Source organism: Crinia signifera, chromosome 6, assembly GCF_055691185.1.
Source record: "Crinia signifera chromosome 6, ASM5569118v1, whole genome shotgun sequence".
NCBI classification, from domain to species: Eukaryota; Metazoa; Chordata; class Amphibia; order Anura; family Myobatrachidae; genus Crinia; species Crinia signifera.
The window spans coordinates 39,883,908-39,906,560 of record NC_139222.1 but is presented as its reverse complement, the minus strand read 5'-3'; the positions used below and the strand labels follow the sequence as shown (position 1 = coordinate 39,906,560).

At 47.4% G+C, this 22,653-nt stretch overlaps 1 protein-coding gene across 1 annotated transcript; it reads left to right on the top strand.

Annotated features, from left to right (window-relative positions):
- Positions 1 to 1,159: 1,159 nt before the first annotated feature.
- LOC146006928 (speedy protein A-like) lies at positions 1,160 to 22,089 on the top strand. The gene is made up of 7 exons (XM_083145365.1): positions 1,160 to 1,367; positions 3,367 to 3,476; positions 5,180 to 5,238; positions 11,732 to 11,817; positions 16,413 to 16,584; positions 18,746 to 18,917; positions 21,650 to 22,089. The coding sequence occupies exons 4-6, from the start codon at positions 11,744 to 11,746 to the stop codon at positions 18,902 to 18,904; spliced, it is 405 nt and encodes a 134-aa protein (XP_083001491.1). The 5' UTR covers positions 1,160 to 1,367; positions 3,367 to 3,476; positions 5,180 to 5,238; positions 11,732 to 11,743; the 3' UTR covers positions 18,905 to 18,917; positions 21,650 to 22,089.
- The last annotated feature ends 564 nt before the right edge of the window (positions 22,090 to 22,653 follow it).

Below are 22,653 nucleotides of genomic sequence, written 5' to 3'. Positions count from 1 at the left end.
CCCACGGCATTGAATACACCCCAATGAATTCATCACCGATAATTGCTATGATTTTATCACTTAGACCAGTGGTTCCCAAACTGTGTGCCTAGGCACCCTGGGGTGCCTCAGGACACTTGCAGGGGTGCCTTGGGTTGGTGGGCTAGGATCAATTCCTATTATTAATGGACAAGGTAACAGGCAAAACCAGTGCTGGTGGCTGCCAACAGGGGCGGATTGGCCATTTAAGTCACCGGGAACTTTCCCGGGAGGCCGGCCGCATGTGAGGCCGATAGCTGAACATGGCTCCACCCACTCGCGGGTGTAGCGCCACCCACACAATTGGCCGAGGACCGGACAGTGGACACCACAGGAGGAATACAGCAGAGGCGCAGCGGAAGGTCAGGTGCGCTCTAGTAATAATGCTGTGTGCCTTAGCCTGCGCCTGTCATACTGTATGACAGGCAGCAGCACCAGCAGCAGGATCCCCTCACCTGCTGCTTCCCTCTCCTCTCCTCTGTGCTGCCCAAAGGGCGTGTCTAGTTCCATATACTGTATGGAGAGATTGTGAAAAGAGATTGTGAATGTGGCACCTAGAAGCGTGGGTGTGTACTGCTACATCTGAGGGGAATCTTTTAAAATTACTTATATCCAAATGTAGATGAGCCCCAAAGCAGTTAGTAAGAGCTACTATACTTGGTAAAGTGCTGGGAAATGGCGCTGATGATTCAATGTAAATGTAACTGTCTCTCATTCCTTTTTACCCCAAAAATGTAACAGTTTAATGTGGGCTAGGTGAAGTTTTTGCTCATGTGGAAGATGACAAATGTTTTAAACATGTGGCACAATCTGTTGAACATCGGAAAAAGCACCCAGATGAGAGGCCAAATGTTATATACCGAATGTGGGAAACGTTTTGCAAAGAAATCAATTCTTGTGGAACATCGGAGAACTCACACAGGGGAGAAGTAATTTCTCTGTCCTCAGTATGGGAAATGTTTTACGCAGAAATCAACTCTTCTCGAGCATAACAGAAGCCGCGCGGGTGAAGCCATTTTCTTGTTCCGATTGTGCGAAATCTCAGTTCATTGAGATACCAAAGAAACCTTTATAAGAGGAATACCACCTAAATACAACGTGAGTTTCGCTACGCCTCGTGGAGCCTAATTTCATCTGCACATTTGAAATACCACCCATTAGGGGGTTTATATTAAGAGACACATACACAGTATTTGTATTTTAATTATTGTTTATTCATTTTTTTCTTTCATAAATCATCACGGCCTGGTAACCAATACCCGTTTGAGAGAAACTTCCGCCTTGTAAAAGGAGGAGTCTGAACGTAAAACTTCAAGTATTTCACTGCGCCAATTTGTCTACTTCCTCAGGTAATGTTTACTGATGTCTGAAGAGATCCTCCATAAACATGGTACATTCATGTCTGTTGGGGACTCCTCTTTTGTAACCATGGTTACCATAGTTGTTTGAGGAAGTCCGTATTAGATGGATGTAGGGGTAAATATACTAAGATGGCAGCTCTGATAAGGATGAGATATCGCCCATAGAAACCATAGCATCTTCTAGAAAGTGCTAAATAAATAAAAAGTGGAATATTGGTTGCTATGGGCAACATCTGATCTTCAATAGAACTCACATCTTAGCAAATTTACCCTGTAGAGCCCGTGTCCGCCAAAAATCCGGCAAGAAAAACCCAGGTTTTTGCACGGTCGGCAATGAGAACGCAGCATAAGAGGAACGGAGCATTTTGACCCCCGATATACAGGCACAAACATACAGAGCTCTTCCTAGCACACATTCCAAGGCTTCCCACTTCTCAACATTCAGTAGTTATACCACTGACAGAACATTATTACCAGCATGACCCATGACATATACCCCTGCCCTTTCTGTTTGCTAGATAAGCAGCAGCCAATGCACACTGCAGCCATATTAGTACAGGTATCAACCCGACAATGGCAGTTGGTGTTGGTCTATGGTCTATTTTGGACTATGCTGCAGCCTCTCCTCTGGAGCCGCCACTGCGTGTGACCCTGTATAATGCCGCCATCAGTTTGAAATTGAAGATGAGTCATCTCCTGCAGCTAGTGGGTGGGACCACAGAGCGCTGCTCATTTCTGATTGGTCAACAGTCAGCTCATAGGCTGATTGGCTGTTCTTTTTCAGAGTTAGCTGTGATTGGTGGAGCTCTGACCTCTCTACCTTTGTGATGTCATAATGGCATTGGAATTTTGAGGAGTCTTTAGAGTAGTGAGAGTAGAGGATTGGAGATAGAGTGGTTGGATTTTCTGTTGTGGATTTGCGATTTTGTATTAGATTCCTGTACTGATTCGGGTGCAGCGTTTGCTGTAATCTGCTTCTGAGCAGGGGAGGTGTCTCCTTGTGTCATTACTAGGAGCAGAGGAGCCTAATAGGAGGAAGAATGGGGAGTAAGAGGTAGGTGACATTTCTACAGTTCCCTGTCAGAGATGCCCCCATTAGTCCCAACCAATTCCTCTAAGCCCAGCCTCTCGCTGACATCTTTATGGGGGCATGGTCAGCACTCTGGCCATACCCCCTGTCCCTCTGCCTAAGTGAATAAATGCTGTTTACATGCGCACAGCATCTATTCACTAATACTCTGCTATGCAAAACAGCAAGTGACAGGTGGTCTCCCAACTGCCATGCTCCCAACTGCCATCCCCCAACACAGTATACTTCTGCCCAGAGGCGGGATGCGGGACAGTCAAAAATCATGTCTGTTCCACGAATATCACCTCAGTTGGGAGGTACTGTATGGACTGCTGTGTACAGATCGGAATCAGACCCAAAGTTCCCAAGGGGTTACAGTTATAAAACTGAGACCTGGCCGGACATCTGTGATCTGCGACATATATATAACAGAAAGCAGTTATAGATATAGGACTGACTATAAGGGACTTTATTTAGTCTTCTGCATGAGTATAACATGGTTTCTGCTGATCTCTGTGTTACAGAAAGAGGCATCAGAGCTGCAACATACATATAACAGAAAACAGTTACAGATATAGGACCAGTGGTGGCTCGTACCTTCTTGGAAGAGGGGGGATGCCACATGCGCAATTCCCTGGTTTTAGAGGCTTGAGCTTGGCAGCTCGTAAAGAGGTGTCCAGGAGGGAGGGAACACCTCCCAATGGGACTGCCTTGGTGACTGGCAGGTCGGGCTTCCAATAGGAAGTCACTGCCAGTCACAGTGAAGCCAGTGCAGTCTCAGACTGCATCTGGCTTCACTACAGTGGCGGGTTTTACATGGGGGGGGGGCTGCAGCCCTTTAATAGGACCGACTATAAGTGACTTTATTTAGTCTTCTGCATGAGTATAACATGGTTTCTGCTGATCTCTGTGTTACAGAAAGAGGCATCAGAGCTGCCTTGAGGAGAGTTCAGCTCCCATAATAAAGAAGCCATCACTCTCTGAGAATGAGGAGAATGAGGAGCTGAATGCTTTCTATAAGCTGATTGGTAGGTGACTCTGTCAGGTATATAGTGTGTTATATAGAGAATAATCCCCCACTATAGCTGTATACACCCTGGCTGGTGTCTGGGGTGGATTTATAGAAGGGAGCGCTGGGCACACACCAAAAATGATGGAAATTGGGTCATGGTGCTAGGCCACACCCCCTACCACAGACCACACCCGACTTTTATGTAGCTCTGCCCCAGTAATGCCAGCCCTTTGGGAAGTATGGTTCACCATATGTAAGCCAAATTAGAGAAAGAAGAAAGATATGTCCTTGAAATGGTGCACCAAAAAAAAGGGGGGAGAATAAAATTTAACTTTTATTAAGTATTGATAAAAGACTGCGAAAATATATTTAAAAAACACAATACTAACATACACAGGTGGGGTTCACACATTTAAAACCAAGGTGGCAGGCAGATGTTGCTAACAATAATTATAATGTAAGTTGAACGTGTTTGGGTGTGTCACTTGTTAACAGTTTATGGCTACACAGCACAGAATCGGTGTAGCCATAAACTGTTAACAAGTGACACACCCAAACACGTTCAACTTACATTATAATTATTGTTAGCAACATCTGCCTGCCACCTTGGTTTTAAATGTGTGAACCCCACCTGTGTATGTTAGTATTGTGTTTTTTAAATATATTTTCGCAGTCTTTTATCAATACTTAATAAAAGTTAAATTTTATTCTCCCCCCTTTTTTTTGGTGCACCATTTCAAGGACATATCTTTCTTCTTTCTCTAATATTGTCTCCAATCCATGTCCGAAGGTAGCACACCCCTGTCTTGAGAATACTCACATCCAAGCATTTAGATCAAGGGGTCCTCTACTAATATACTGTAGTCTTGTGCGATTGACCTAACCCAAACCCCCCCCCCCCCCCCCTGTCTAAGCCAAATTATCCTTGTGGTCTTGCTGTGGGCAAGGGGCCTCACTCCTCCACCACAGCGCTCAGCACCAGTTACTATTCCCAATTGTGGTCCACGTGGATGTAGATGGTGAAAAAGGTAAAAAAACACTTGTGTTGATCAATGTCATGTTGTACTTTTGCACCTGTCAACTTGTAACACTGTCAAGCTTTAATCTGTCAACCTAATGCATGTTGGCCATATGGTGTTGACCTATTGACAGTTGATCCATCATCCAGATACCGCTGGTGTCGGTGCTGATACGGCTATAAGGGGTTTGTAGGATGGTTTCTGTAAATACTTCCATAGCGCATAGATTATAGGGCGTGCCCAAGTGAGAAAGTGGGCTGGCCAGGGGTGTGGCACCATGATTTGCTCATTGTGGCCCCGCCCCCACTTTTACAATGCTGGAAACCAGGCACAGTCTAGCAGGGGAGGGGCTGCAATGATTCAGTGTCACCTGGACCACCCACTTGTTCTCTATTGAGGGTGGCCAAGATGGTGGCACTGCTTTTTTTTTATTATTATTATTTTCACCTTAGAATATGTGAATTGATCCTGGAAAAATATCTCACTTTCTGATTCTCACACCCTATTGTATTACACTGATGGTGTAATTAGGTGGGTGGAGACCAGCAGACAATTTGGGCTGATTACAAGGGAATATACAATATGTGATTGGGCTAATCATGAATAGTAGGTGGGATTTCAGTTCTGCTCACTTATCCTAATCAGTTCATTTAGTTTTGTTGTAACGAAGAATTTTAATGAACTATTTATTCTGTTGCAGATGATGAATTAATTCAGAATTTCCTGCAGAAGGATGTCTGCTGTCTGATCGCAGATAAAGTAAATTCTTCTTTTTAAGCTTGTACAGTATATAATATAAATATTTCTTCACAATTCTGTGCAATAATCGTAATACTGTTATAGTAATTGTCGGGGGGTGGTACCTGCGCACTGAATCTTGTCGGGCTAGCTGCCGCACTTACGGATGACTGATCCGTTGGGTTTAGATTATAGAACAATTCGGTTTTAGTGCTGCGCTCTGCCCTCGCTTATGGCTTTGAAAGAATTGTGTTTGAATAAATGAATGAAAAAGGGTGTGTTTCTCCTTTAAATAAAACAAATGTTTACTGGTAATTCACAGAGATGATGCTAAAGATCAAACAATGATTCAATTAGTTCAATACTCTGATGCGTGCATGCAATAACAAACTTACAAAATTACAATATTACAATGAAATACTTAATAAATGAAATGAGAATCAGGAACTCTGTAATTTCAGAGTTACGTTTCCTGAAGTGCTTTGTAGTTGCAGTTCTGCTTGTTCACTTCACAAGTACAGATACTGATTGTCTCGTTAGGTTCAATTAATACTCATGGTTAATAAACTGGAAAGAAACATATAAAAGCGTCACCAGAGTGCTGGTTTTTAAGTCTGGTAAAGGTGATTTGGTGTCCTGTAAAGGAAAAGATCTGTCTGTCACCACGGCGTCCCGTTAAATGACAAGGTTTTATAGTGTGTACACAGTCCTTTCAGTGTTGATTCTTCTGGTACCTCTTTAACATTGGTGGTCAGTGGCGCCTGGTTTTCGGGGGAACGTACTCACTTATCCGCCGCAGGTTACCCGGACTTCAGGAGACTTGTGCAGCGGGACCGCTTGCACTCGGGGCTGTGTGTTAACACTGCTCCCTGTGCTGCGGTGCGCGCGCTGTTCCGTCTCCCTGTCTTGGAGGCTTACAGAACACTACCACGGGTGCCGTTATGGTCCGCGGTTGTGTCTGCTTCACCTCTCTAACGGGTTTCCTGCAGTAGCTGGTTTTCCTCTCCCCGTACTCACCTCTGTTGTTAACGGCTTCGGTCCCACGCTGTCACTGAAGCGCACAGTCTGGCGCGTGCACCCGCCTGCTGTCAGCGTCTTCTGTTACGGAGGTCCTGGAGTCTCAGCCTGTCGGGGTAGCTGCTTACGTATGGATGGGTCAGTAAGTGTCCTCCAACGCGTTTCAGCTACCTTGTAGCCTTCTTCTAGGGAGATTCATGCTGTTCATATGTCCATAGGGGGTTTAAATAACCCTCTCATTCCCTTTGCTGTCTCACCATTGGTTGTTTCCTAAGTTGGTGATTGGGTGTCTCTAAATGACGTTTTCTCTATCCGCCCATCTTTGAAAAAAACTGCTAATTCTGTATACTAGTGTGAGAACCGTTTGCAGTACATTTGTCATAGTTTCTGAATTGGAGGTAATATTGCTCTATTAAACAAAGTGTTTGTTGCTATTTAGGCAGTGATATTAGTTTCAGTATAGTCTTGCAGTCCTTGTTCTAATAAGAATAGGATACATGGTTGCGTTTTTAAACGGGGGTGATTAGGTTTTCTATACTGGGTTTTGCTATATTGGACACAGTTTTAATTCATTATTTTGTTACTTCTTTCCAACTATTGCTTTGACCTCGTTGTCCAGGTTGAGACCTCTGGGTTTCAATGTTTTCAGAGTATACATCCATTTCAGTTCAAGTCTGTTTATTTTTATTTGGAAGTCTCCACCCCGCCAATTTTGCTCTACTATTTGGATACCCGTGAATTTTAGTGAGCTTGGGTCCCCGTCATGGTAGTCATTGAAATGTTTAGATAAATTGTGTTCATCATTTCTCTTTTTAATATTGCGTAGGTGTTCATTAATCCTAGTTTTTAATAGTCTGGTGGTCCTCCCTACATATTGTTTTTTACAACTGCATTCTAGCAGGTAGATTACCCCCTTACTATTGCATGTTATCATGTTTCTGATATTGAATGTTTCTTTAGTTTGATTTGACATGAATGTTTTGGTTGGTTTGGTAGATTTGACATTTTGATTTTTACAGCCTGCACATGTCCCACAATGGTAAAAACCATTCCCTGGTCGTGTTGTCAGGGTGGTCTGAATTTGTTTCTTGGGTGGGATGTGGTTGTTTACTAACTTTTGTCTTATGTCTGGGGCTTTTCTGTACACAATTTTCGGTTGATCGGGCAAGATGTCTGCCAGGGTCTCGTCCTCTAAAAGAAGGGGCCAGTGTTTCTTAAGGATCCTGTGTATTGTGCCTGATTGTTGGGAAAATTGGGTAATGAACGGAATTTGTCGATAGGGGGTATCTGTTTTGTTTTTGTATTTTAAGAGGTCTGCCCTGTCGATTTTTTGTACAGTTTCTAGTGCTGTCACAAGTTGGTCATTGTCATATTCTTTTTCTCTAAACCTTGTCGTCAGTTCTGTACTCTGCTCCATGAAATCTCTTTGCATGGAGCAGTTTCTTTTGAGTCTGATATATTGGCCTTCGGTTATATAAATAGAGAATGAATGTTATGTAGTTTATATGGATATAATACTGTAACGTTGTATAACTCACTCCCACAACTGTCATTTCTACTTCCAATGTACAGTAGTAGAAAAAAACAGGAATTACTGTACATGGCTGAGGAATGTCTTTAATGAACAACTAAATGAAAGTTACACTGAGCCTTCCACCTCCATTACACTGCACCTTTCATCTCCTTCCACCTCCATTACACTGCACCTTTCATCGCCTTCCACCTCCATTACACTGCACCTTTCATCTCCTTCCACCTCCATTACGCTGCACCTTTCATCTCCTTCCACCTCCATTACACTGCACCTTTCATCGCCTTCCACCTCCATTACACTGCACCTTTCATCTCCTTCCACCTCCATTACACTGCACCTTTCATCGCCTTCCACCTCCATTACACTGCACCTTTCATCTCCTTCCACCTCCATTACACTGCACCTCTCATCTCCTTCCACCTCCATTACACTGCACCTTTCATCTCCTTCCACCTCCATTACACTGCACCTCTCATCTCCTTCCACCTCCCTTACACTGCACCTTTCATCTCCTTCCACCTCCATTACACTGCACCTCTCATCTCCTTCCACCTCCAGTACACTGCACCTTTCATCGCCTTCCACCTCCATTACACTGCACCTTTCATCTCCTTCCACCTCCATTACACTGCACCTTTCATCTCCTTCCACCTCCATTACACTGCACCAATCATTTCCTTCCACCTCCATTACACTGCACCTTTCATCTCCTTCCACCTCCATTACACTGCACCAATCATCTCCTTCCACCTCCATTACACTGCACCTTTCATCTCCTTCCACCTCCATTACACTGCACCTTTCATCTCCTTCCACCTCCATTACACTGCACCTTTCATCTCCTTCCACCTCCCTTACACTGCACCATTCATCTCCTTCCACCTCCATTACACTGAACCTTTCATCTCCTTCCACCTCCATTACGCTGCACCTTTCATCTCCTTCCACCTCCATTACGCTGCACCTTTCATCTCCTTCCACCTCCATTACACTGCACCTTTCATCTCCTTCCACCTCCATTACGCTGCACCTTTCATCTCCTTCCACCTCCATTACACTGCACCTTTCATCTCCTTCAACCTCCATTACACTGCACCTTTCATCTCCTTCCACCTCCCTTACACTGCACCATTCATCTCCTTCCACCTCCATTACACTGAACCTTTCATCTCCTTCCACCTCCATTACACTGCACCTTTCATCTCCTTCCACCTCCATTACGCTGCACCTTTCATCTCCTTCCACCTCCATTACACTGTACCATTCATCTCCTTCCACCTCCATTACACTGAACCTTTCATCTCCTTCAACCTTCATTACACTGCACCTTTCATCTCCTTCCACCTCCATTACACTGCACCTTTCATCTCCTTCCACCTCCATTACACTGCACCTTTCATCTCCTTCCACCTCCATTACACTGCACCTTTCATCTCCTTCCACCTCCATTACACTGCACCTTTCATCTCCTTCCACCTCCATTACACTGCACCTTTCATCTCCTTCCACCTCCATTACACTGCACCTTTCATCTCCTTCCACCTCCCTTACACTGCACCATTCATCTCCTTCCACCTCCATTACACTGAACCTTTCATCTCCTTCCACCTCCATTACACTGCACCTTTCATCTCCTTCCACCTCCATTACGCTGCACCTTTCATCTCCTTCCACCTCCATTACACTGCACCTTTCATCTCCTTCCACCTCCATTACACTGCACCTTTCATCTCCTTCCACCTCTATTACACTGCACCATTAATCTCCTTCTACCTCCATTACACTGCACCTTTCAACTTTTTCAACCTCCATTACACTGCACCTTTCATCTACTTACGCCTCCATTACACTGCACCTTTATCTCCTTCCACCTCCATTACACTGCACCTTTCATCGCCTTCCACCTCCATTACACTGCACCTTTCATCGCCTTCCACCTCCATTACACTGCACCTTTCATCGCCTTCCACCTCCATTACACTGCACCTTTCATCTCCTTCCACCTCCATTACACTGCACCTTTCATCGCCTTCCACCTCCATTACACTGCACCTTTCATATCCACTATGCTGGGATTTCCGTCTGTCACACTGACCTGTCTACATTACATTGAGCTTTCTGTCTGCGTTACACTGAGCCTTCTGTCTACGTTACACTGAGCCATCTGTCTATGTTACACTGAGCCATCTGTCTACGTTACACTGAGCCTTCTGTCTACGTTACACTGAGCCTTCTGTCTACGTTACACTGAGCCTTCTGTCTACGTTACACTGAGCCCTCTGTCTGCGTTACACTGAGCCATCTGTCTATGTTACACTGAGCCTTCTGTCTACGTTACACTGAGCCATCTGTCTACGTTACACTGAGCCTTCTGTCTACGTTACACTGAGCCTTCTGTCTACGTTACACTGAGCCTTCTGTCTACGTTACACTGAGCCTTCTGTCTACGTTACACTGAGCCTTCTGTCTACGTTACACTGAGCCTTCTGTCTACGTTACACTGAGCCTTCTGTCTACGTTACACTGAGCCTTCTGTCTATGTTACACCGAGCCTTCTGTCTACGTTACACTGAGCCGTCTGTCTACGTTACACTGAGCCTTCTGTCTACGTTACACTGAGCCTTCTGTCTACGTTACACTGAGCCTTCTGTCTACGTTACACTGAGCCTTCTGTCTACGTTACACTGAGCCTTCTGTCTACGTTACACTGAGCCGTCTGTCTACGTTACACTGAGCCTTCTGTCTACGTTACACTGAGCCTTCTGTCTACGTTACACTGAGCCTTCTGTCTACGTTACACTGAGCCTTCTGTCTATGTTACACCGAGCCTTCGGTCTATGTTACACTGGGGTTTTCCTCTTTTGTATTCTAAACATGAATTACTGTATTGCACTTTACACTGTATACAACACAACAACATATGTATCTATAAGGAGCCTATTGAATTATCGTGATTGACATTTACCTTAACTTAACTCCTAATCACCCCTAGAAATAAATCACACGGACACCTTATCCTAAAATAATCACACGGACCACAACTGCATAAGTTAAAAGGTCAACAGTATATATTAATGGTATGGCCCTATTGAAAGGGATGGCCAGGGAAGTGCTTGGAGACCAGCTAAGTCACAAAATGTTAGTACTGGCGGCGACTACAACGCCCCGACTTATAACCAGGGCGATGAACCGCCCCCATTGAATTTAAGGCACAGCCCGCACTGTGACGGTCTTACCGCCCCTCCTATTGCATGGCGAGGACACTTCAAGGAAGTGGCCAACATCCCCCCTTGGGGGCAGGACTCACCAGCCGTCCTGGCAGAGGGGGGTAATACCGCACAGTGACCACCTGTACCTCAAAACTAACCGCTGGGCGAGAGCGCCTTCCCGCCAATTATTAATTCATTTTTGTGAAGCCAAATTAGGTGAAGGCCGAAAGGCCAGGTGGAAATTGAAAAAAGCAAGGGAGGGAGGGTGGGAATCCAGACTCAAAGAGGAATCGGAATCACCTGACTACCCTTTATATACCCCTGCATAAGCTACCACCCATTCTACACCTGATTGGCTACACCTACCATCACTGACTTCTATGGGTAAGAACTATTCAACATAACTTTATCGGGACAATCACAAAATTCTCAGGCTCTTAAATGCCCTCATGCCTATACAGCCCTCGCTTAATCTAATTGTTCGTACTGACAACTACAACTAGCTTCATAAAGTCAAAATGATAAGACTCCCTACACAAGAGCAAATAATGTTTTAGGAGTCTGACTGTGGTGAATGAGGTTTGGTGTTCAAGTCCCCCAGCAGGGTCTGCTGAGCAGTATGTGTTATATTACAGCAGGATGTATGTTACAGGTATAGGTGACACGATGCACGTCTGCGTTGATGTGTTATTACATCTAGGTTATGAAGTACCATCAGGTGACACTGTAATGAATACATGTTTCTTTTGCACAGTACCTCTTGGCGATGACATTTGCCTATTTCCAGCGAGCTGGATTGTCACCTAAAGGCTACACCCGGACTAACTTCTTCCTGGCCCTGTGAGTATTACTTATTAATGTGCACATGTCGCTCCTTACCCTGGTAGATGGAACGTGAAGTCACTGGGTCTATAATGCCATTTATTCAGCTTAGGTCATGTTCTTAATGGCAGCTATACAGATGTGTCAGAGTTGGAGGTAGTGTAAGGTATGGAAGGAGAGTGAGACGTAACAGGAGCTGCTGCTGCTGAATGTGTTCCGGCACCGGCCTTCTGGCGGCAGTCTCCACATAGATGCTTGTGTTGGTATGGAAGGAGAGTGAGATGTAACAGGAGCTGCTGCTGCTGCTGAATGTGTTCCGGCACCGGCCTTCTGGCGGCAGTCTCCACATAGATGCTAGTGTTGGTATGGAAGGAGAGTGAGACGTAACAGGAGCTGCTGCTGCTGAATGTGTTCCGGCACCGGCCTTCTGGCGGCAGTCTCCACATAGATGCTAGTGTTGGTATGGAAGGAGAGTGAGACGTAACAGGAGCTGCTGCTGCTGAATGTGTTCCGGCACCGGCCTTCTGGCGGCAGTCTCCACATAGATGCTAGTGTTGGTATGGAAGGAGAGTGAGACGTAACAGGAGCTGCTGCTGCTGAATGTGTTCTGGCACCGGCCTTCTGGCGGCAGTCTCCACATAGATGCTACTGTTGGTATGGAAGGAGAGTGAGACGTAACAGGAGCTGCTGCTGCTGCTGAATGTGTTCCGGCACCGGCCTTCTGGCGGCAGTCTCCACATAGATACTTGTGTTGGTATGGAAGGAGAGTGAGACGTAACAGGAGCTGCTGCTGCTGCTGAATGTGTTCCGGCACCGGCCTTCTGGCGGCAGTCTCCACATAGATGCTAGTGTAAGGTATGGAAGGAGAGCGAGACGTAACAGGAGCTGCTGCTGCTGAATGTGTTCCGGCACCGGCCTTCTGGCGGCAGTCTCCACATAGATGCTAGTGTAAGGTATGGAAGGAGAGCGAGACGTAACAGGAGCTGCTGCTGAATGTGTTCCGGCACCGGCCTTCTGGCGGCAGTCTCCACATAGATGCTAGTGTTGGTATGGAAGGAGAGTGAGACGTAACAGGAGCTACTGCTGCTGCTGAATGTGTTCCGGCACCGGCCTTCTGGCGGCAGTCTCCACATAGATGCTAGTGTTGGTATGGAAGGAGAGTGAGACGTAACAGGAGCTGCTGCTGCTGAATGTGTTCCGGCACCGGCCTTCTGGCGGCAGTCTCCACATAGATGCTAGTGTTGGTATGGAAGGAGAGTGAGACGTAACAGGAGCTGCTGCTGCTGAATGTGTTCCGGCACCGGCCTTCTGGCGGCAGTCTCCACATAGATGCTAGTGTTGGTATGGAAGGAGAGTGAGACGTAACAGGAGCTGCTGCTGCTGAATGTGTTCTGGCACCGGCCTTCTGGCGGCAGTCTCCACATAGATGCTACTGTTGGTATGGAAGGAGAGTGAGACGTAACAGGAGCTGCTGCTGCTGCTGAATGTGTTCCGGCACCGGCCTTCTGGCGGCAGTCTCCACATAGATACTTGTGTTGGTATGGAAGGAGAGTGAGACGTAACAGGAGCTGCTGCTGCTGCTGAATGTGTTCCGGCACCGGCCTTCTGGCGGCAGTCTCCACATAGATGCTAGTGTTGGTATGGAAGGAGAGTGAGACGTAACAGGAGCTGCTGCTGCTGCTGAATGTGTTCCGGCACCGGCCTTCTGGCGGCAGTCTCCCCATAGATGCTAGTGTTGGTATGGAAGGAGAGTGAGACGTAACAGGAGCTGCTGCTGCTGAATGTGTTCCGGCACCGGCCTTCTGGCGGCAGTCTCCACATAGATGCTAGTGTAAGGTATGGAAGGAGAGCGAGACGTAACAGGAGCTGCTGCTGAATGTGTTCCGGCACCGGCCTTCTGGCGGCAGTCTCCACATAGATGCTAGTGTTGGTATGGAAGGAGAGTGAGACGTAACAGGAGCTACTGCTGCTGCTGAATGTGTTCTGGCACCGGCCTTCTGGCGGCAGTCTCCACATAGATGCTAGTGTTGGTATGGAAGGAGAGTGAGACGTAACAGGAGCTGCTGCTGCTGAATGTGTTCCGGCACCGGCCTTCTGGCGGCAGTCTCCACATAGATGCTAGTGTTGGTATGGAAGGAGAGTGAGACGTAACAGGAGCTGCTGCTGCTGAATGTGTTCCGGCACCGGCCTTCTGGCGGCAGTCTCCACATAGATGCTAGTGTTGGTATGGAAGGAGAGTGAGACGTAACAGGAGCTGCTGCTGCTGAATGTGTTCTGGCACCGGCCTTCTGGCGGCAGTCTCCACATAGATGCTACTGTTGGTATGGAAGGAGAGTGAGACGTAACAGGAGCTGCTGCTGCTGCTGAATGTGTTCCGGCACCGGCCTTCTGGCGGCAGTCTCCACATAGATACTTGTGTTGGTATGGAAGGAGAGTGAGACGTAACAGGAGCTGCTGCTGCTGCTGAATGTGTTCCGGCACCGGCCTTCTGGCGGCAGTCTCCACATAGATGCTAGTGTTGGTATGGAAGGAGAGTGAGACGTAACAGGAGCTGCTGCTGCTGCTGAATGTGTTCCGGCACCGGCCTTCTGGCGGCAGTCTCCCCATAGATGCTAGTGTTGGTATGGAAGGAGAGTGAGACGTAACAGGAGCTGCTGCTGCTGAATGTGTTCCGGCACCGGCCTTCTGGCGGCAGTCTCCACATAGATGCTAGTGTAAGGTATGGAAGGAGAGCGAGACGTAACAGGAGCTGCTGCTGAATGTGTTCCGGCACCGGCCTTCTGGCGGCAGTCTCCACATAGATGCTAGTGTTGGTATGGAAGGAGAGTGAGACGTAACAGGAGCTACTGCTGCTGCTGAATGTGTTCCGGCACCGGCCTTCTGGCGGCAGTCTCCACATAGATGCTAGTGTTGGTATGGAAGGAGAGTGAGACGTAACAGGAGCTGCTGCTGCTGCTGAATGTGTTCCGGCACCGGCCTTCTGGCGGCAGTCTCCACATAGATGCTACTGTTGGTATGGAAGGAGAGTGAGACGTAACAGGAGCTACTGCTGCTGCTGAATGTGTTCCGGCACCGGTCTTCTGGCGGCAGTCTCCACATAGATGCTAGTGTAAGGTATGGAAGGAGAGTGAGACGTAACAGGAGCTGCTGCTGCTGCTGAATGTGTTCCGGCACCGGCCTTCTGGCGGCAGTCTCCACATAGATGCTAGTGTAAGGTATGGAAGGAGAGTGAGACGTAACAGGAGCTGCTGCTGCTGAATGTGTTCCGGCACCGGCCTTCTGGCGGCAGTCTCCACATAGATGCTAGTGTTGGTATGGATGGAGGATACGGTCATTAGGTCGGCAAGCATTGGGTCGACACCATTAGCTCGACATGCAGCAAGGTCGACATGGGTGTAGTTCGACATTTCATTAGGTCGACACACGCACTAGGTCGACATGGGCAAGGTCAACATGGGTTTTTTCACTGTTTTTTGAGCTGTCAGGTGGCATTTCATGCCCTACTAGGTGGGAGAATAAAATAGTGTGCCGAGTGCAGTGAGCCATGCAAGGGGACGCGGTGCTACATTTCAGTGCCCATGTCGACTGTGTCGTCATTCAGGTAAAAAAAAACATGTCGACCTTTTGACTATCGACCTTGCCCATGTCGATCTAATGCTTGTGTCGACCTAATGACATGTCGACCTTGCTGCATGTCGACCTAACTTCTATAGACCTAATGATCCACACCCATTCTGGCCCCGTTATATACTGTACAGTATGTGCAGCCTGCGTAGAGATTGTGTCAGGAGAATATGTTTATACCTATACAGCAGCCCAGTATATGTGTAAGATCACAGGGTTAATGTCCTAACCTGTAAATGGGATGCAGGAAAGTAACAGCTCAGCTTGTTGGAAAGGCAGCACGCAATTGGCTAAGGGCAGCTCTCGTCCAATCACAAGCCTCCTTTTCCCTAAACAACTTGCGCCCACTCCTCATGTTCCAGTAGATTCATAGATCCGAATACGATAATTGGTTACTACCCCTAAAGGGGAAACATCCCTTTATCATTATTTCAGGGTTGCCTACCCTCCCGGAATGGCCGGGAGGGTCCCGGAAATCGGGTCCCCCTCCCGGTCCCCCAGAAAGGGTGGCAATCCTCCTCGCATATCCCCCCCAGCTCCCGTGATGTGTCCCTCGGCGGGGGTCCGCAGGTAAAATGCCGCGATCGCTGCATTTTAGCCCCGCCCCCGCAGTGCAATGACTGAAATACCGGCATTGCACGACGGGGGGCAGGGCTAAAATGCCGTGACGCTGTAGACATGCCCCCAACAGGGCATCATCTGTGTGGCCACGCCCCACACGCCTCTTTTTCCAGTCCTGGAAATGGCCCCGCCCCCCTGCCTGACAGAGCTGGCTGCCCTCTCCCGGAGAGAACTATGCATTATTTATCTGGAAAATGTTCTATAGAGGATCATCCCTCAGCAATCTATTGTAAGCGGTTTCTAGGAGCGTCACACATGTCCCACAGTGGTCAGATCATACACAGTGTCTGCACTGGAGATGTATTTACTTCCATGTTCTATATTATAGCTGTCATACAGGAACCTCTACTCTGTCTTTTCTCTCATAGATTCCTTGCTAACGCCGTGGAGGAGGAAAATACGGCCTTGAAATTCGAGATCTTGCCGTGGGCGCTGGGGGACAGGTGGAAAAGAAATTTACCAACATTTATTAAAAGGAAGGATAATCTCTGGGCACAGATGGCCTACAGAGCCTCCGTCAGCAGGGAGCGCTGCGAGGAGGTCAGTTACTACTCACATGAGACACCAGTGTACATAGCATACAGTAGCATATGCTCCAAGTAGAGATATAGTAACTGGTAGCGAGAGGCCCTATAACCTGACAGCAGCACATACCGCCCTGCTGCTGGGGACATTACAGCTGGGTCACAGGGAGGCATTGCCATTGCTGAGAGGAAGTAGTCCCGGCCACATGTGATGTATCTGCAGCTGTACTGGGCAGTGGGGCGGATCCTGCAGAGCATCATTTCTCCGATGCTGCTAATAATCCAGTAGGAAGGGTCTATATCTCTCTGTGGTATTACAAGGATTAGGAAGCAGATCATGATATATCTATATGTAATTTCCTTTATTCCAATATCTCTCTGGAGAGCAGAAATGCAGAGATGTAACATTACAGCCTCAAGAATTTCTGCATGTCATATGTAGACAGAGGAGAGGGAGATATTACACAGAGCTCAGAGGGACGTTCCAACGCTTCTCTGATCAACAAATCATGTCCTATGTGACTGTGGTTGCCATAGTAGTCATATGATATTGTGTAAACTGCAGATTTATAATTCAGCAGAAGCAGCCAGACCAAACCAAAATGGGAAATACTAACATTGGTATGGCTTGTCACATTGATTTATGGCAAGACACAATTGTTCATGGAATTGAAGATATACATTTATTATCTCAATCACCCAAATGATGGCTGTTCTTACTGATGGAAGAATGGGGGATGCCATCGCAGTGATTGGTGCAACTACGGGAATGCATATAGGCAGGGCTATTTTTCAGCAGGCTCCAGCAGGAACTGAGGCCCTTATTCTAGTTCACTCTTTCTGACAAAATATTTCTTAGATGGACAAAACCATGTGCACTGCAGGTGAGGCAGGTGTAAAACCCCACCCAAATCTAATTATCTCTGCACAAGTAACACCTGTCTCACCTGCAGTGCACATGGTTTTGACAATCTCAAGGTGCGTACACACAGGGGCGATTTTGTGCAGAATCGCAGGAAATATGGTCGCTGAGCGACCATATTGCCCGCAATGGGAGTGTGCACCGGCGATATATCGCCGGGTGCGCGCTCCCGTTTTTGCCCCTGTGGTGATCTAATTACCACTGCCGAGCTCCCCCCGGCAGTTTCTTTTTCATCAGCGACCATCTCTGGTCGCTGATGTAAAGTAGAAACTGAGCAATATATGGCTCAGCCATATATTGCTCAGCAATATATGGCTGAGCAATATATCTCCCCGTGTGTACACAGCATCAGAAATATTTTGTCAGAAAGAGTGAACTAGAATAAGGGCCTCAGTTCCTGCTGGAGCCTGCTGAAAAATAGCCCTGCATATAGGTGAATAAGCATTCCGTTTGAAGACAGTGCCCAGACTTCAGTTGCCATTAGCATACCCTCCAACATTTGAAGGGCAGAAATCAGTACGCATTCAGAAAGGGGGCGTGGTCATGGGAAAAGTGGGTGTGGCACTGCATTAGCTATTACACCCCCACATGGCTCTATGGACCGCGGTTACCTGTGCTCCCCGGTTCTCCCGTTACCTTAGCCCTTACTGCTGCTCGCAATCGCACACTTACACTGATGCATGGACATGAATCATGATTCAAATTCCCTTCCGCCCCCTGAGCAGTGATTGGCCGTGATGCCTGCATTGTGAATGGCTGCAGTGCATTGAAGGCAGCTACCATTGGCTGCAGTGTTAAGCCTAGCTCCGAACTGCATCCAAGTCAAGCCAAGCCAGGCCAGCCCCTCTTCTCCCGGTGCATCTTCAGTGACACCATCACTCGGCTGTTTGCCTCCATGCTGCCTCAACTGTGACAGCTGAGGGGGAACAGCCAAAAACCGGTACATTCCGTACACTTTGATTTAGAAGGTACAGACCGTTAAAAAACGGTACTGTACCTGCTAAATCGGTACAGTTGGAGGGTATGCATTAGGTGTGACTCTGAATCAGGCCCACTGTTGTATAGAAGCAATACGGGTACTCCTTCTCTAGTGGTGACTCTGTTACTAGATCCGTAGCCTAGAGCTCTGCATGGTTTGTGGCCTACACCTTCCCCAAACATGTCAGCTAAGGAAATGATTGTTGTATTCTTTTATCTAGTCCTGTTCTTCCCAGACTCGCTCCTAACAATTCCTCTTTATTATGTTATGCTGCAGATAATGGCGACATCCCCGGGGCACCAGATCTGGCAGCGGGAGCGCTCCAAACATCATAGCGGTGCAGTGAGGAGATTCAGAAGGCCCCCCTTCATTGTCCGTGGCCCCGATGCCCTACCTGTAGAATGCACCCTCTGTGAGCAGCTGAGCCAGGATTAAGGGTTCTCAGCGGGTGAGTACCCCAGCCATCATTATTGCACAGCATTACTATTTACCATGGATACCGTATGCTGCAGTGGCCCCGCCCCTCTTTTTACTAGGTCAGCTGCCTATGTGCAGCACCAGACAGGCAGCAGCAGCAGACATGACTCACATGCCATTGACTGTGAAGTTCCACCCCATTCTACTGTGCAAGGGACAAGGACGACGGGAGCTGCTGCGCTCTGCTGCCTGTGTGACAATATTGGGAGCTGCTGCCTGTGTGACAATAGTGGGATTTGCTGTGCTCTGCTGCCTGTGTGACAATAGTCACACAGGCAGCATCGTACGCATACCTCCCAACTGTCACGATTACAGCGGGACAGTCCCGATTTTCGGGTCCTGTCCCGCTGTCCCACCCACGGCAGGCATTGTCCCGCTGCGGGGGGTGGCAGTTGGGAGACCCCCCAGTCTAATAGAATAGACGCTGTGCGCATGCGCACAGCGTCTATTCTCGTATGAAAATGAGGTCACGGCTAATTAGCATAAGCCACACCCTCATTTACATACACCCCGCCCCCTTTCCGGACGAAGCCGCGCGAGTGTCCCTATTTCATCAGCACAGAAGTTGGGAGGTATGGCGTACGGCAGCTACCTCTATTGTCACACAGGCAGCAGAGCACGGCAGCTCCCTCCATTGTCACACATAAACCTCTCCTAACCAGTCACATCCTCAATGTACTGGCCACACATAAACCTCTCCTGTCAGTCACATCCTCACTGTACAGGCCACACATAAACCTCTCCTGTCAGTCACATCCTTGCTGTATAGGCCACACATAAACCTCTCCTACCCAGTCACATTCTCGCTGTAAAGGCCACACATAAACCTCTCCTGTCAGTCACATCCTCACTGTACAGGCCACACATAAACCTCTCCTGTCAGTCACATCCTTGCTGTATAGGCCACACATAAACCTCTCCTACCCAGTCACATTCTCGCTGTAAAGGCCACACATAAACCTCTCCTGTCAGTCACATCCTCACTGTACAGGCCACACATAAACCTCTCCAAACCAGTCACATCCTCGCTGTACAGGCCACACATAAACCTCTCCTGTCCAGGCCACATATAAACCTCTCCTGTCAGTCACATCCTTGCTGTATAGGCCACACATAAACCTCTCCTACCCAGTCACATCCTCACTGTACAGGCCACACATAAACCTCTCCTACCCAGTCACATCCTCGCTGTACAGGCCACACATAAACCTCTCCTGTCAGTCACATCCTCGCTGTACAGGCCACACATAAACCTCTCCTGTCCAGGCCACATATAAACCTCTCCTGTCAGTCACATCCTTGCTGTATAGGCCACACATAAACCTCTCCTGTCAGTCACATCCTCACTGTACAGGCCACACATAAACCTCTCCTACCCAGTCACATCCTCGCTGTACAGGCCACACATAAACCTCTCCTACCCAGTCACATCCTCACTGTACAGGCCACACATAAACCTCTCCTGTCAGTCACATCCTCGCTGTACAGGCCACACATAAACCTCTCCTACCCAGTCACATCCTCGCTGTACAGGCCACACATCCTCTCTTTCTTTTTCACAATTTCCATCCTCCTGGCCAAACTGCTGGGTCACCGTATCTTACAGCACGCCAGGAACCCTTGCATTCTGGTGGACTATAGTTACATAGTAGTTAAGGCTGAATAAAGACATGCATCCAACGAGTCCAACCTTTGTTAGAACTCGATGTATGCAATAAAGAACACCGATCCTAGTTATCAATGCCTATTTCCCTATAGATTGCAGACAGGGCCCTCATACCTTTTGAGTGTCAGTTTGTTGTATCACGGTCTCCTATTATAAAGCGCTGTGGAATATGCTGTGCTATACAAGAAACTGTTAATAAATAAATCTGAAAAAGCTGCTCCAGCCAATCAGCTCCTGCCATGTGTTTGAAAAAAATGACAGCTGGGTGCTGATTGGCTGGAGCTCTACCTATCATTTATAGACCTTTTATAGAATGTACATGATAAATGCTAACTAAATGCTGATTGGAGGCTACGGACAACTTGTCCATTGCTCCAATCTAGCGTTTGATATATCCTCCTAACTGACATGTGTGTATATGTATAAATGTGTTCCTGCGGTCCAGTTGCGCTTGATTACTTGTCTTGTCTTACATTTTTATATATGTTCTTATGGGCCAGATGTATTAACAATGCGAAATGCATCCGGCCCTGCATTGGAATGACACCAATCGCATATATATTAACATATGCCATTAGCATTGCAAAGGGAAGCTCTTCCAAATAAAGAAATGCCCTGAAAACCTCAGCGTCGGGTAAGAGAGTTCCTGCGGGTCCCACTCACCTCCTGCGCCCAGGACCCAGGCTCAGGTGGCTGAAGAGACTCCCAGGCTCCTCCTCCCTGTACCCAGAACGGGGTAGGCGGTGTTGCTAGGGAGGAGGTCACTGGGTCCAGGCAGCACAACAGGGGACTGCCTGTACAGCATGTAAAGGGGGGGGGGCAACGCGGATGGTGCTGGGCAGCTGCAGGAGTCATGGTGAGAAGCCAGAAAAAGCCGGCATTACTCTCTGTGATAAATATTTGCCGGCCACTATATATATATAAAAATGCGGTAAAACCCCAGAAAACAGGATATTACCGCTCTTTTCCTTTGCTACATACTGGCCTATGCGTTTTATATTGACTGGCCCTAATCTGTCCTCTGCTGTTTCCTACAGATGGGTCCAGTAACATAAACGCCCCAGAGATGGCCCCGTCCTCCTCATTCACCAGATTCTACAGAGGAAGACTTCTAACTGGACACATGCACTAAGGTGTCTGCAGCACAAACAGAAATGTATGGCCCGTATCGGTGTCCTTAATCTGGACAATGCCGGAAGATTGTTGGAATACTGCCATCAATTTATGGAGTAGTATATATATATATATATAGGACATATCTGATGTTCTTGCTCCGGAATCTACTAACGTTCCATATCACTACAGCTCTGACTACCTCTATGTATACATGGGGTGTTTGTTTGTCATCCGCCCTTTTATTGCAAAAACTTTACAAAAAAAAAAATGTCATTCTTTATCTCCTGACACTTCCATGTCTTATGCTGGGTGAAGTGGACATGAGCAAGTTCACACCACAATAAAATATCTTTTTTTATAATACGTGTTATATATTTTATTCCAAATACATAGGTTCTTTATGATTTTTTTTAATAAGCTTTTTCTCATTTGTCTACATTTGGGGGCCGAGGTGTTGGTCAGTCATCAGCATGATTGGGTTCTTGGATTGAATCTTATTGTTCTCAACCTCGGTCCTCAAGTAGCCCCAACAGTGTACATCCAGGTCTCCACATAGAATCGCCAGCGAAATAATTAGCTCCACCTGTGTGTCAATGAGTTATGAGTGCACCTGTCGGGGTAACCTGGAAAATGGGACCTGTTGGAGGCACTTGAGGACCGAGGTTGAGAACCACTGGCTTAGGCCATGAACTTTGGTTCATTGTAGTTGCTGGAATGACAGTTATGTAAATAACCACTTACCTGCTGCCATATTCTTCTTACACAAACACTGTCTTTCCTCATCCATACGACGGAGGACCAGTATATGTGGTTGGACGCTGCTCAATGCAGCCCATACATACGGGCATGACAATAAGACAATGCATTTCCTAACCTCACCAGTAGGTGGACACAGTGTGGGGCTGATCGGAGTCAGATCTCTGTG